The 14,355-nt window shown below is 42.4% G+C and overlaps 1 protein-coding gene across 4 annotated transcripts in view; it reads left to right on the top strand.

The window, feature by feature from the left end:
- The window catches only part of celf5a (cugbp, Elav-like family member 5a), a 229,824-nt gene that overhangs the window by 170,222 nt on the left and 45,247 nt on the right, over window positions 1-14,355 (top strand). For all 4 annotated transcript variants that reach the window (XM_088312772.1, XM_088312773.1, XM_088312771.1 and 1 more), the window contains exon 4: window positions 12,412-12,540. In XM_088312772.1, coding sequence (XP_088168898.1) covers window positions 12,412-12,540 — 129 coding nt within the window. The remainder of the gene's footprint in view (window positions 1-12,411; window positions 12,541-14,355) is intronic.

Raw genomic sequence — 14,355 nt, 5'->3', positions numbered from 1 at the left:
CCGGGGAGGTACTTGCAACTTCATGTCTTTAGCGTTGCTACCGTGACAACATGTAGTTGCTTTAAACATCTCATTCACTCGATTCCATTTTTTTTTTTTTAATAAACATTTCACGCCACATAAGTTTAGTGAGGCATGAGAAAGCCCGGGCAATGTTTGGGGTTTGCTACTGTGGTCTCTTATCTGTGGGAAAAGCTGTCAGAACGACTTGAGCAAAACGACGCATCATAACAATTTTTGTCCTTTTGTTGACCCGCGCACACACACGCACACACACACGCACACACACAACCCCCCTCCCCCCAGCCACCTCCTTGCTGTATATCCGTGTCATCTGATTCCTTCTGCACTTTTGCACTTGAGCAACAGAAGCGTGATGCAAATTTTTAGGAGGGTGTAACAAGCGTTCCTGCAATGTTTGCTTTTGCCTCTCGTATACGAGGCGGGACAATATAGAAACGAGACAGCGGCAGCAGCAGCACTCGGTGCCGTTTGACTCGCTGCTCGCGTCGCTATTCTGTTCTAATAATGTTCGCTTTTCTCATGCCGTGCATCTTTTTAGGCTTTTGTGCATCACGTTGCCGTCAAGCGACAATTTTTGTATAGAACGAAGAAATCATTTGAAATGACTGCTGAGCTTGGGGGACGACCCAGCCGAGTGTCTCAAACCGCACACCAGCAGGTTTACGTTGTTCTCGGAGGTCTTTGTCTTGGAAAGACGACCTGACTTGAGGTCATTCGCCTCCATCTTGCGGGACACTGTAGCAGCCACTTCAAGATTAAATATTTTTGAAATGCTAGAAACTAATAATATTGCAACCTATTGGTTCATTTAGCAATGTAGTTTGGAAGCTTCTGACTAACTGAGTTGGAACCAGTCACAAGAAGGAGTCATGCCATAATATGTCAAATGTCTAGCCTCAACTCTGCAACTTTCCCCGCGTCTTTGCTCAATTCAGAGTTTTTCAGGCAGACGAGCCCAAGTTTTAAACACACTTTTAAACAAGATGAGCACATGGCTGAAGAACCAATCGACATGCTCTCAGGCTGAGCAAAATAAAAATAAAAAATTATTGAATAATATATTGTCGCTGTCCTGTGAAAAACACGTATGTCCATTTTTTTTTTTCATATTTGTTATTTTTACGTGAATGGTGTTTATGGACGTGAAAATTAAAAAATAAAATAAAATAAAAAAATCTATATATATAAAATGTATTTATTTATTTATATATATATTTATTTATTTATATATATATATATATATATATATATATATATATATATATAGCAAATAAGATGTAAAATGTAAACGGCTATGCTGTTTTGAAATAATTAGCACAGACACAGTTAGAGTGCGTAAAAAACCCAAATTTGAGGTTTGAATTAGGGGCTTCTTAAAAGATCGCAATCTTCGTAAACATGCAATTTAGTACCCTTTATTTGTGTTCTTAGTAAATCTGCCCCACAGTCTTTGGCGGCATTGTCTTCTCGTGGTGGGATCATCGAGTTGTTCATCTCAACATTCGTGCGCAATTTTCAAGGTGATATGAATACTTCTTGTTTGTCATTTGTGAACGCGCAATGAGCGGCCGGGTGCACTCTAAAAAGCAACGTCTCTGTGGAAAAGGGTACATGGTGTTATAATCCAAGTTCAAAAGAAGCATTTTTAGTACTCCGCCAAACGATACACAACATTGCCCTCTGAGTGCTAAGTTTTTGTGGTGTCACTGAAGCTGCAATTATTGAAGAAAGAGAAAAAAAAAAAGGAAACAGTCTAATGCACCTGCAAGGGACAACTCAAGGAAGCCAATTTGGTGTTTGAGGGTAGAGGTTCTTTTTACGTCGTCACGAACCAAATAGCAAAGCACTAAAAAAAAAAAAAAACAGCCGGAGCTCTCAAAGGCAACATTATTTCTGTCTGCAGCTTATTATGCTGGATGCGAAGCCATCTCATGTTCCAGCTCAAATTAACGACGGCGGCCACACATTTCCACCTTGCATGAGAGTTTCTTTTCATTCGGAGAATAAAGGGCACATCTCAAGAGCGCCGTGTTTTTCTGTTTGGTTTTCATTCTCCGTTGCTGCTGAACTCGGCTTTCCTGGCGATTAGACGCACCCACACTTTCTAATCAGATCCAATACGGAAGCGGCAGCGTTAATTTTGCCCTCCCGAAGATCAGAATGCTCATTTTTGATTGACACTAGCAGAAGGTTTCTGTTGTACGTTGCAGTCATGTCCATATTAATAATCACAAAAATAATAAACCCGTTTTTTTTTTCCAATCACATCATGCTCTCAGGCCTCTGCTGCTTTTTTTTTTTTTTAAACATATTATTTTATCTTCTTCCATTTTTCCTAAACCTTTTTGTCTATAATCCTTCATTTATGTAATTTCAATATTCTTAATTAGTTTGAGGGTCAAAGCAGGCGTGGGCAAACTATGGCCCGGGGGCCACTTGCGGCCCGTTAAACGTTTTAATCCGGCCCGCTGAACTTGAAAAAAATTTTAAAAATTAATAAACCTTGTTAATGTTTTATTTTCTAAATACTGTGTTTTTTTTTCTCAAAGACATATATATTGTTGTAATGCTTTTGTTCACTTTCATTTAAAATTAAATCTATTTTTTTTTCTCCAATGAGGTGAGGTTACCAAAACACTCCATCAACCTGCCCCTCTGTCAAATTTCAGAACCCATTGTGGCCCGTCAATCCAAAGGTTTGCCCACCCCTGGGTCATAGGCTTGCCATCATGCAACCAGATGTTACCCAGATAACATTTGAACATTCTTTAACCACTAAAACTTAACTAAAATTAAAACGAGTCCCCCTTTGAAGTGCGTCAGTTCATCAGCGACGTTTTATCGTGTGGCATCACCAAAAATAATCACACAAGAGCCAAAGAGAACGACAAATCTAATCCTTCCCTCACGGACTGTTTGCGAGCCAAATTATGACTTCAAAAGTCTCCGGTCACGTTAAATTGAAAAATGCCTCCGTCCATGCATGGATGGCTGGACGATTTGACGAGTATTGGCTTTTCCGATCCTCCATCTTTTTATGCAGGATTTTTATTTTTTTCAGTATGACGGAAAATTGTGCAAATATACCCGGGAAGATGCGCGGTGTAATATGGAAATGTTGCCAACGACATGCTCGATGGCCTATATAGCTATCTATTTATTGGCCGGCTTATCTCGTGCGGCGTTTCCCCATCTCATTACTGTTAGCGCTGCATTTTTTTTTTTCCCCCAGCTAGGACTTCAGCAGATTGAAAATGCTCAGTTGGAGGGGGCGGGAGGGGGTTAAATGTGACTCTCCCCTCACCAAGTTGTCCGGGTTCTGCCAGGCGGCTGTTGCTTCCTCGTCGGCCGGGGCGAAGCCGACATGAAGGGCGTCCTGTAAGCTTCTTTTGGCCACGTTCGGCAAAAACGTCTGATGGCTCCGTTGCCTTTGTGGACAAAGCTCGAGCGGGATACCCCGTCGTCGGTTACATCCTCGCCTGCTTTCCTTGTTGACCCTTTGCTGTCATGCCCTAATGTTTCCCGTCATACAACTTTGCTGAAGATTAGTGATTACGATTTGGGTAAGTGGTTATACTGAACTCATTCGCTGCCATTGACGGATATAGACACCCAAAAGTACATTCATTTTACCAGGGCTGGCAGTGAATGAGTGAATGAATATTAATTTTAGTTGTTAATGGTGGTGTTTCAGGTACCGTATTTTTCGGACTATAAGCCACAACCTTATAAATGGTTGCCAAATTGCCGTTGAATAAAGTTTGACTCATTTGCTGTCGGGTCATATGCAAACATCCCAAAAATAAACCTGTGTTTTATAACACGGTGCACCTTATAGTTCTGAAAATACAGTAAAATATTTTTTGTTGGGGGTAAGATGTTATTTTTTGGGGGTTATGATTAGGAGGTTAACAGGTAGCTTTGAGGTTGGTCGTTAGATTTCGAGGATTATACTTAAATTTAGTTCCGGGTTTGAGTTGGGTTTTAGGGTGGATTAGGTTTAGGTGCTGAAGTAAGGGTTTGTTCTTTTGATCACAAGTTGGCTTTTGGGTTCATTCACTCATTCACCGTCCGCCCAGGTAAAATGAATGTACTTTTCGACGTCTATAGCCGTCAATGGCAGTGAATGACATAAAAGCAGGGTTGTGGTAAAGTTTTGGAGGGGGGTTATGGTAAGCATTTGGGTGTATTGAGAAAGAGTTTGAGGTTAGCGGTAAAATTAGGGATGGGCAAAGGGGTTGCGGTTATTTGGGGGTTATAATTGGAGGATTGGTGCTTAGGCATTTAGCTGTTGTGACTGTTGCGATATGGGCTTAGTACGTCGTCCTGTTTGTGGGTGATGACTTTATCCAGTGTCCCCACTTCATTCACAAAATGAATAGAACTGCCAAAATAGAAGAAGGGCGAAAGTGAGGGCAAAGGTCAGAGCGCAATGAATACTTTCAGAGAGCAAAAAAAAAAAGAAAATGCATTTTCAAGATGGCCAAGCAGGGGCTTGTTGGGTGGGTGTGTCCAGCAAGAGCCTCATGAATCAGTGTCAAGTGAGCGATGAGAAAATAATTAAGAAACAGGGCGGGCGCTGTGTTAAACGCTGCCAAAGGTGGCGGCTTTTCTACTGGATCTGGATGAAGAAGAAAGGCAATAATGGCGTGGAGAAAATCCATATCATAACGGATGCCAAAATGCCCTTCAGGCGGCATTATGAAGGGAGACAATATAAGTAGGACTGCCATATTGTAAATGTTTATATACAGTCGCGAGCTACACATACACAGCACTTTTCAGGATTTATGAGCGGGGCATAGAATACAGCGACAGTAATATTTCACTTTTGTTATCATATTGGGTGTAAATCTGCTGAGATGTATATGCTGCAGATAGAATAATTTAAGCAATTTCTCCCTCGATTTTTCTCCTTTCAGCTGATGTGTTTGCAGGCGGGGGAGGAAAGACAGTCTCTGTGTGTGTGCGTGTGTGTGTGTGTGTCTACCAAGAAGAAAGAGGCCTAAAAACATGCATGCACATCAACACGTCAGTGCTGGAGTCACCCAAAAAGCAGCACAGCGGCCATTAAACTGCAGCGATGCCTCAAAAGTTTGAAGCACGACAGGATTGTTTTGAGTGACGGCAGCTTCCCCCGGTGCGCTGCATGTATGTATGCGGGATGTTAGAACGGCACGCACGTCGCAGATATTTGCGTGCCATTTCGGATATGTGTCGCGCTCCTAAAAAAAAAAAGTGTAGCGTTCCAAATCGCTCCCCGCCGAGATCCAGCCGGGAATGCAGAAGCGCTCTTCCTGTGGGGGCTCGTGTTCGCTAACACGCTACGGTTTGATCTGGAGCTTTGTGGCCTGCCAAACACGCTACGAGCCGTTAGCAACCACAGCCTCCCACGTGCTCCGTGTGAAAGACTCGCCGCCGCGTTACAACGTTGTAAATGTCCCCTCTGAATCGCAGGATAGTCGATTGTGCTGACACAAGCCTGTGGATTATGCTCGCGTTAATGTTTTTTTAGTCCATAATGATGACATTGCGACAGTTACGGCTTTTCACAAGACTTCCAATGGTACTGCGATGCCAATAAAGTGTTGCATAATAGATGAAGTGACGGCATTCCGAGTGAGTCTTTGGAATTTCTTGTTTCGTAGCCATAAAGTCTTTCACATAAAACAGTGACAACAGAGCAGCTCTGTGTCGTTATTTGAATTCTTAACAGCGCAGATGAGCTCACCAACCGTCCATTGGCCTTGGTAGCGTTTTAGTTCGGACGCTAGCTGGTGGATACCGCCCCGTATAAATAAAATACAGGAAATGTTTATCAGTGTCTTTTTAATATTTTTGTTTATATGTATATATAATATATTTATTAATTAATTAATTATAATATTTTTATATTCATTAATTACAATATTTTTATAAATATAATGAATGTAATTAATATTTTTTATAATATATTTTTTTTGTGGCTCATGCATGTCGGAATGTGTATGCATAAAAAAGATGCTAAACAAAGTAGCATCGCTTTTCAGCTGACACACCCACAGCGTTTGAGAGTGGAGATAACGACTTGATTTTCCAGGACTTTGAAAATTCATTCATTCGTGATTTTTGTAATCACTAAAATTTTTACCAACGCTCTTCTCTGGGATGTGGCAAATTTAGAAGATTTTTTTTTAGACATCATCTGCCATTCCCTCACAAATTAAAACTGTTCAGAGTAACCAGTCCTGAAGTGGCTGGCGCGCCTCATGCGCATTAACAATTGATTAGCTTGTCCCACAACTCCCTCAACTGTATTTTGTGCTTACCGCTTTGTGTTGCCATGACAACCACTGACCGTGAATTTTGGGTAAAGGACAACATAACAGCCGTGATATCTGAACCAGTAGGAAACGGAGAAAGAGGAGACTCGAGAAAATGTACATGGAACAACTTTTTGTATGTTGCCATGAAAGGCTTTTACTGGCTGCGGTGTTTGTGTTTGTGACTTTCTTTATCACATTTTTAATTGACATGACAGTTGCCTCCAACAACAACACAACGCCATCCCCAAATCATATTCTGTCGCTAATTTAGGATGCTAACAAACCGCTAGTTGACGACGCCGTCTTTGTATGACACGACATAAGTCTCCGGCGTTAATGGCTACTACTAGCTAGCAGCTAGCTGTTAGCATTAGCAACAAATGACAGCTCCCACGCCGCCCCAACACCAGTTGCCGTTCCGCAAAAGTTATGGGCCTGTGTGAACCGGTCTGCGGTGGAAAAATAGTTGGCGATGACTGTAATACTGCTTTGTCTTTTTAGTTGTTTTGAGTAGTCCAAGTCACTTGCCTTTACCACGTCGCAGCCAAACAAAGTGTGAGCAGAAAATGGGTATCTGCTCTGATTTAAATTAGCCTGACTGACTTTACAATCGTGCCAAATTCCCAACAGCTTTCCTTAAAGAAATTTCCTGACATAGACAGCTCCCAAAAATGTTCACACTTATGTAATTTCACACTTGATGGGTGGTCAGGCACTCTCGAGACCCAAATGTCTATACGAGCAATTAAAAAGTTACTTTTCCATACGCTGTCCTCTGAAGAATGGAATGGAATCCATCATTTATGCTTCTTGGAGCGTGTAAACTTCCTTCACTTTCTGTATTTCAACTACTATCCATGCAGCATGCATGCACTGTATCTGTATTCCAGCCGGGTTACACGGAGACTTATTACTGTATCCGCCGTGATAGCGGCGCAGCCTGCGAAGTATTTTGGACAGTAGAATGAGACCCGGTGAATAGCAATGTGGCGCTGGCGAGAAGAAGAAAAGAGAAGGCGGCGAGAATAAGAAGCAGGAGGCGAGAGTGAGGAGGATGCTGCCTTTCTGTAAATTGCTGCACACACACACACGCTCGCACACGCACACACACACACGCAGTCCTGCAGTCCTCGATAAGCCGGGATGGATGAAAAGGAGCCGGTTCGAATGGAAAGGGCGAGAAGCTTCGGAAGGACCTTCGGGTTGTTTGGTTTGCAAGTGGGAGAGACGGTGGCCATGCTCTTGTCAGAAAGTTGCGCCGGTCACCATGACAACGACTTATACATCGTGACTGTCAATCACCTTTCACCGGAGGAGTGTAAGGGGAAAGGAAAAGCCGCAGTGTGAATGTGACTGTCAGCGCAAGAGATAAGTGCAAATTATGACCAATATTAGCTCGGCTGATAACGGAAACAATAAGGAATGGGTAAATATATTAAATGAGATAGCGTCCCAAGCTTGGAGAAGAGAAGACTTCCAGCGAACCCCCCACCCCTCTCACCCCGCTCCTCATTTCAAGGAAGACAAGAGCTGAGGAAGGATCCAGCATACTAACGTCAGCTACTGTAGTGCGTAGGAATCAGAATCGCATCCTTTTGTGGCCAGAATACCAAACAACCCCGTGTCCCACCCGCCTTCCTCTTTTCACAAGCCCATTAAACTGACCCCCCCCCCCTCCAATGAGCTGGATGCTACACAATAACAGTGTCAGCATGTGTTCAAGCATTAAAAACACAGACAGAATGAAATTAATTAACCCGAAGAGATCACAGTGCTTAGCCAGTGGAATTTAATCCAATTTATTACATATATCGCGATCTAACTGGCTTGTGTTTGCATTAATGAGAGGATGGGGACAAGCGCGTGTGCGTGTGTGCGTGTGCGTGCCCTGACAGCGACAGTGGATGCTAAGCATGTTAGGGATCACCGGCGGGAGCAGCCGATGAGGGAAGACGTCCGAAGTTCGGCAACGCCTCGGGGTGCCAGCACCCTGCCAAATTAACGCTTGAATAACGAGCGTTTAATCTCGTCAATGGGAAGCAGACATTTAAAAAAAAAAAATTATTTTTGTCATCGCGCCCCGTTTTCTTCTGCTTCTATAGTCGCACAAGATCACCTTCAACGAAGGGGAAGCGAGAGCGTTAGGATACTTTGTTTACCGATTTCTAAAGCAAATGAGCATTGTAGCTTTTGAAGCGGGCGGGCTAGCCCACTGAGCTGACAAGCGCCGCCGCCGCTGCCGCCGCGCTCCGTAGCTTTAATGAGGTGGCTTATTAGCGCCGTTTCTCCCCCGCAACTTCTCGAATGTAACGGCGGCGCCGAGAAAACAGTTGGGCGGTTCGCACCTAAGAGCCGTGAAAACGCAGTGTTGTGACGTCTCCCGTAACAACAAGGACTTCCATCGGAACGCTGTTGTGGCGATATTTGCGATAAAGCTCTCGTCCGACTTTTGGCGACTTGCAAATCTTGTCATGAGAAACAGATCGTTTTTCTTAAATGCACAGTATAGCTAACTGCAAGGCCAGGCAGTGTTATTTATCCAGCAGCTTATTGCAACGACATGCGGCGTAACGGCGAAATGCTGCTTCACCGTGTTTGCTTTGAAGCTTGAAACTAATTGACCTTTCTTTTTACTCTTTGAGGACCTGAGCAGTCAGTTGCACAATTTTCAAATCGACTGGTACATATGTACGCGCATATGATTGCTTTCCGCCATAGGTAGCACGTTTTGTACACTTCAGTGCAGGTTCACGTGTGTTCTTCAACGTGTGAGGTTTTGCGTCGATAGAAAATCTATCAGACCGCCATCACCTTCTTGAAGGGGCATCATTACGGTGTGTGGCCCTCCTTCTACATGATCTAACCTCAGAATTTATATTCCCCCTCCAGCAAGAAGGACGGACCATCTTGGCCTTTCATTTTCCAGTCAAGGTTTTTTCTTCTTTTTTTTTTTTCCCCCTTCCCCTTTTTTTTTTTTTTTTTTTGCAGATAAATGCTCTCGTATCTACCCTGACAGATGTCACGTTGCATCACGTCCGCGGTGATACGTAGCCTCTGATCCTGCCACTTGCAATAAGCAGCCAGCACCATCCATGGATGGCCCCCCCCCCCCCCTCCCTAGATAACACTCTGACGCGCTTGATTATTTTAAAGGTACATCATTTGTGCAGCCCGGTGCCAAGAAATCGTAGCTGGGTGTCACTGTCGCAATGTCACCATTCCAGGTCAGGAAAATGACGTGAAGGAATTTGATTTATTTCAACTTCTGATGGGTCGATGCTTTTGTTGCGTGCTCGCTAAGTAAGAGAGGCAAGGGAACAATTCTTGGAAGCTACCAGCAGAGGGCGCAGTTGAAATCAAATGAAATGCTGAAATTGAATGAGAGATGTTGACAATTGGCAAATAAGTTTCAAAGAAGGTTTCAAGGCGGAGTTCAAGTTTCAAAATAATGGTCTCAAGTCAGGGTTAGGGTCGGATTAATCTGTGTTTGGGTTTCAAATTAAGATTTAGGGATTCAAAGTATGGTTTCGTATCAGAGTTTCAAGTATCAGAGCTGAAAGTTTTGGTTTTTGGTTTCAAACCTGGTCTATGGTTTTAAACAAGGATTAGGACAGAATTTCAAATTAAGGTTTCAAGACGGCCTCGGGCTATCGGAATGGCGTTTTGAATAAGGATTTCAAACCAGGATTGGATTTTTAATGTATTATTTCACGTTTGGGTTAGGATTTTAAATGCTGGTTTTGGCCTCATTCAAGGTTTCAATTCGGTATTTTGAGTTTCAAACACGGTCTGTAATTTCAAACCAGAATTCTGCTTCAAGGCAGTGTTGGGTCATAAATCCGGGCATTAAGGTTAAGGTTTCAAATCATACATTTTGGCGAGTTTGAAAGTCTGGGTTGTGTCTTCATTCCGTGGTACAGGTTTCAAAGTAGACTTTTAGGGTTTGAAGTTGGGAATTTCAAATTGGGTTTTTTAAAGTGCTTTCCAAGGTACAATTTCAACTTTGGGTCACACTTACAAAGTCTGGTTTCAAGTCTGGGTTCAAGTTTTCAATTGCAATTTCAATACTTGCTTCATAGTTTCAAATGAGGGTTTTGGGGTTTCAGGCAAAAATGAGAGTTCCAAGTGTTGAAAAGCAGTGTTATGGTTTTAAGAGGCTTATATTTGAGCGATGGCGTTTCTTCATGCAAGTGGGCAACGTACCTGGAAATGAATTGAGGCAGGCCATTTATTCGTAGAGAAATGTAATACAGTGCTTCCAACAAAAGTGGCAGAAAGTGAATTGAATGAGGTTCCCCAGACTGGCAAATTTGGCCTCCAATTCCATGTGCATGCATCAGTAACATTTTGAACTGAATGTCCCTTGGCTGCTTTCACACGAGGAGATGCTCATTTGCCAGCAAAATTTCGCAGGCTGGAGACACTTTATTTGGTTACAGTCAAGCCTGTGCATTTCGGTGTGAAATGCATTAGCTCAGAGCCCCGGGCTTCCATGGAGCTCTGTCCTAGATTTCCACTTCACATTTATTCGTTTGTTTTTAAAAGAATTTGTTTTGGTGGAAATCATGGGGTTGAACATCCTTTCTTTTGAGTTTTCTGCTTTTGAGAATTAATAGAGGGGAAAAAAAAAAACATTAGTCATATACATGTTCTAATGGGCAATGGTGTTGGAAAATCAGTTGTTCTTTACCTTTTTAATTGGAAGTCTCACAACAAAAAAATTAAAAAAGAATTTTTTTCACATTTAAGTTTCACGCTCGAATATATATATATATGTGTATATATATATATATATATATATTTATTATATTTTAAATATATGTATTATATTTTATATATATATATTTATTATATATATTTATTATATTTTATATATATTTATTTTATTTATATATATATATATATATATATATATTTATTTATTATATTTTATATATATTTATTATATTTTATATATATTTATTTTATTTATATATATATATATATATATATTATATTATATATATATTTTTATTATATATATACAGTGTATTATATATCATATATGCGCACACACGTTATCAAGGTTTCTACCTCAGTTTTTCAGTGTACCTTCCGCCAGCCTTTAGAGAGCGGCGACACTGTCGCATTAGAGTACATCAGTAAACACCGTGTGTCAGGTCAAGGTAAAGATCACATCCCCCCTTGCGTTCAACAGAAGTTGTCTCCTATTGAAAAGTCAGCGTTATTCACGCCATGTCTCAGCAGCAGGCACCGACGAGGCCATTGTTCAGCTTAGCAGCGCGCTGAAATATTTCTCTGGCGACAGAAAAAAGTACTGGATCAGCAGCAATTAGTTGAGGAGTAAGAGAGAGATAAAGAGTGGACGGCAGTTGGGTGGGGGGGAGGAATGAGTGCGTGTGGAAAATGTGGAATCAGCGTAGCGGAATGAGAAAGAGGAAATGAATCGTAGTGGGTGGAGGCATGCCGAGGCGGGGGGTGGTGGTAACTGTAAGCGTTGCATGGGAGACTAGCGTTCCAAGGAGCCATGTAGCCACAGAGCGCTACTGATCGGTTTGGTACGGATGGAGCGTGGGTGGGGGGGGGGTTGAGACAGCTGCGTTCACTCGCTTAATACCCCTTTCAAACGAGGGGTTGCACCAACTTTACCTTTCTGCACTGACGCTCATAGCTTGAAATCGATTAATCGGCAACCCCAATTTTGGCGTTAACATGAACACCTCGCCTGAAACTCACTGACGAACTGCACCGTCACCCGATGCCCACCTCAGACAGTCAAAAGACAACCTGTGGTTTATCGTTAAATTCTTCGTTGCAAAAATGAACGATTCAAGTTGCCAAATTCAACATCCATCTTACCCTCCAACCCTCCTCTTCCTTCCACTGCTCCTCTTGCACCGACTAGTTGCGGCAGATGCATTCATCAGTGCTGAAGCTCACTGAGGCTATCAGATTAAAATGATCAGTCATGAAAAAAAAAAAAAAAAACGATTTTCCACAGTGTTGAATTCCGCCATCAGCTTAATAATTGAGGTCAAAGTTGTAGCTGTAAAATTGTTTCTTTTTTTTTGTTTGTCTCCAGAGGACAGGAAGTTGTTTGTGGGGATGCTGAACAAACAACAGACCGAGGAAGACGTCTACCGCCTATTCGAACCCTACGGAGTCATCGAGGAGTGCACGGTCCTAAGAGGTCCTGACGGCAACAGCAAAGGTGGGCATCGGCACACGCTTGTCAGCACTATTTAGGTCACTGACGGAAGAGTGACGGCGGAGGTTGTACGCAGAATGCATGTGACTTACGCTTAGGATATACTGGACGTCCAAAAGTGTTTTCGTCATTTTACGCTCAACTGTTTGATGCGCTGGACAGCTTTCGGCGTTGATGAAAAAAAAATATGTCTTATATCGGTTACGTAACTGTTCAGAGGAAAGTCAACACAATCATTGTTAAAATATCACGTTTTATTTATTTATTTTTTTTAATTAATTAATTAATTTATGATTATTTATTTTTTTATGTATGATACTTCCGACACCGGAGCAAGCAGTAGCACAGTCCAGCAGGATTTAGGATTTAGGTCTTGGCTCTGGGTTGAGCCATAACAGTTTTTTTTTTTTTTTTTTCGGGGGGGGGTTCCTCCTTTGACCTTTGAGATGACAATAGTTAGGACTCAAATAAATTGTAGACTGCTTCCTGACCACTGTTGGTGTGCTTTAGAGCAAGGTACGGAATCCCTCCGTTGCCTTTCAAGAGGCGCAGCTCCAACTCTGACAATGTTCATATCTCTCTTTGCAAGCGCAGTATGTAATCAGATTTATGCTTTTAAACAGGAAACACATTTATTGACTAAAAAAAACAACAAAAAAAAACGAAAAAACGAGAAATTCATAGATAGCACATTTAAAACGGCATCGCGACATTGCCGAATAGGACGGAACCATTTATCAGTAATTGTAATCACATACAGTACGGGGACGGCGCACGTCATTTTAAAACGCTGACTTTGCTCTCACAGTGGCACTCTCAGCATATAGAGGTATCTCATATCGGGAGGAAAACAACTTCTGCATTGCAAAACCGAGATTTCAATCCCGTACTGTCCTCATTTTATGCCGAGCGGTAACATGGAGCATTTCCATTTGCAGCAGAAAATCAGGAGTGAAAAGGCAGACAAAGACAAAAAAAAAAGTAATAAAAAAAAAAAAAAAAAGGTCTTTAGCATGAGGTGTTGACTACAGACTTGGCCTGATTTGCTAGCATCCCAAAAAATGTACACGGAATTGCGTGTTCACTCGCTTAACAGATTTAAAAGTGCTGGAGACAGCTGTATTTTTTATTTTACGTTTGGGAGAACACTGCAAGCACAAAATGAAGTTAGAAGTGATGGAACTGGAAGTGTTGGTGGAAATTAAACAGGCACCTTACTGCTGATTGGCTGCTACCCACTGCACCAGGAACCAATCAGATGGTGCTCTGGGCGGGCCAATCTGCTTCTGCAGGCAGGGCCACAGGCACAGGAGGGAGAGAGAGAGAGGGAGAGAGAGAGAGCGAGAGAGAGAGAGAGAGAGATATCCTGTCGAAGGGCCTTGCTACGTAGACATATGGCCCTACCTCCATATAGTTTCGTATCATACAAGTCCGTTCCCACTGTGCCACTGAAAGTTTTTTTTTCTTACCTTAAGGCATGCATGAGGCAGCCTCAAACTTTTGGAGACATCAATTTCCTCTGACATATAGCAAAGTGCAAGGGGGACCAGTTGTTTTTCATGTCTGTGCAGCCTATTCCCCGGCTAGCGCTTATGGAAATTGTTGTGGAATTATATCTAAAAGGGCTGGAAGCCAGAGCATTGTGACTCTGCAGTAGTTTGCGGGAGGAGGAGGAGGAAGGGGAAGATGGATGTCAAAACAATTCATATGGCCCCGCTGTGAGGGTGCACAGGGCCAGCCCAGGGAAGCTTTATTTCTCTTTGTGTAGCTCCGCGGCGTGCTCGGCATCGAGGAACGCGACGCCTTCCATTAAAACAG

The sequence above is a fragment of the Idiotropiscis lumnitzeri genome, chromosome 13 (genome assembly GCF_059441095.1).
Source record: "Idiotropiscis lumnitzeri isolate Australia: NSW breed Sydney's pygmy pipehorse chromosome 13, RoL_Ilum_1.0, whole genome shotgun sequence".
In the NCBI taxonomy this organism is placed as follows: Eukaryota; Metazoa; Chordata; class Actinopteri; order Syngnathiformes; family Syngnathidae; genus Idiotropiscis; species Idiotropiscis lumnitzeri.
This window is presented reverse-complemented; position numbering and strand designations above follow the sequence as displayed.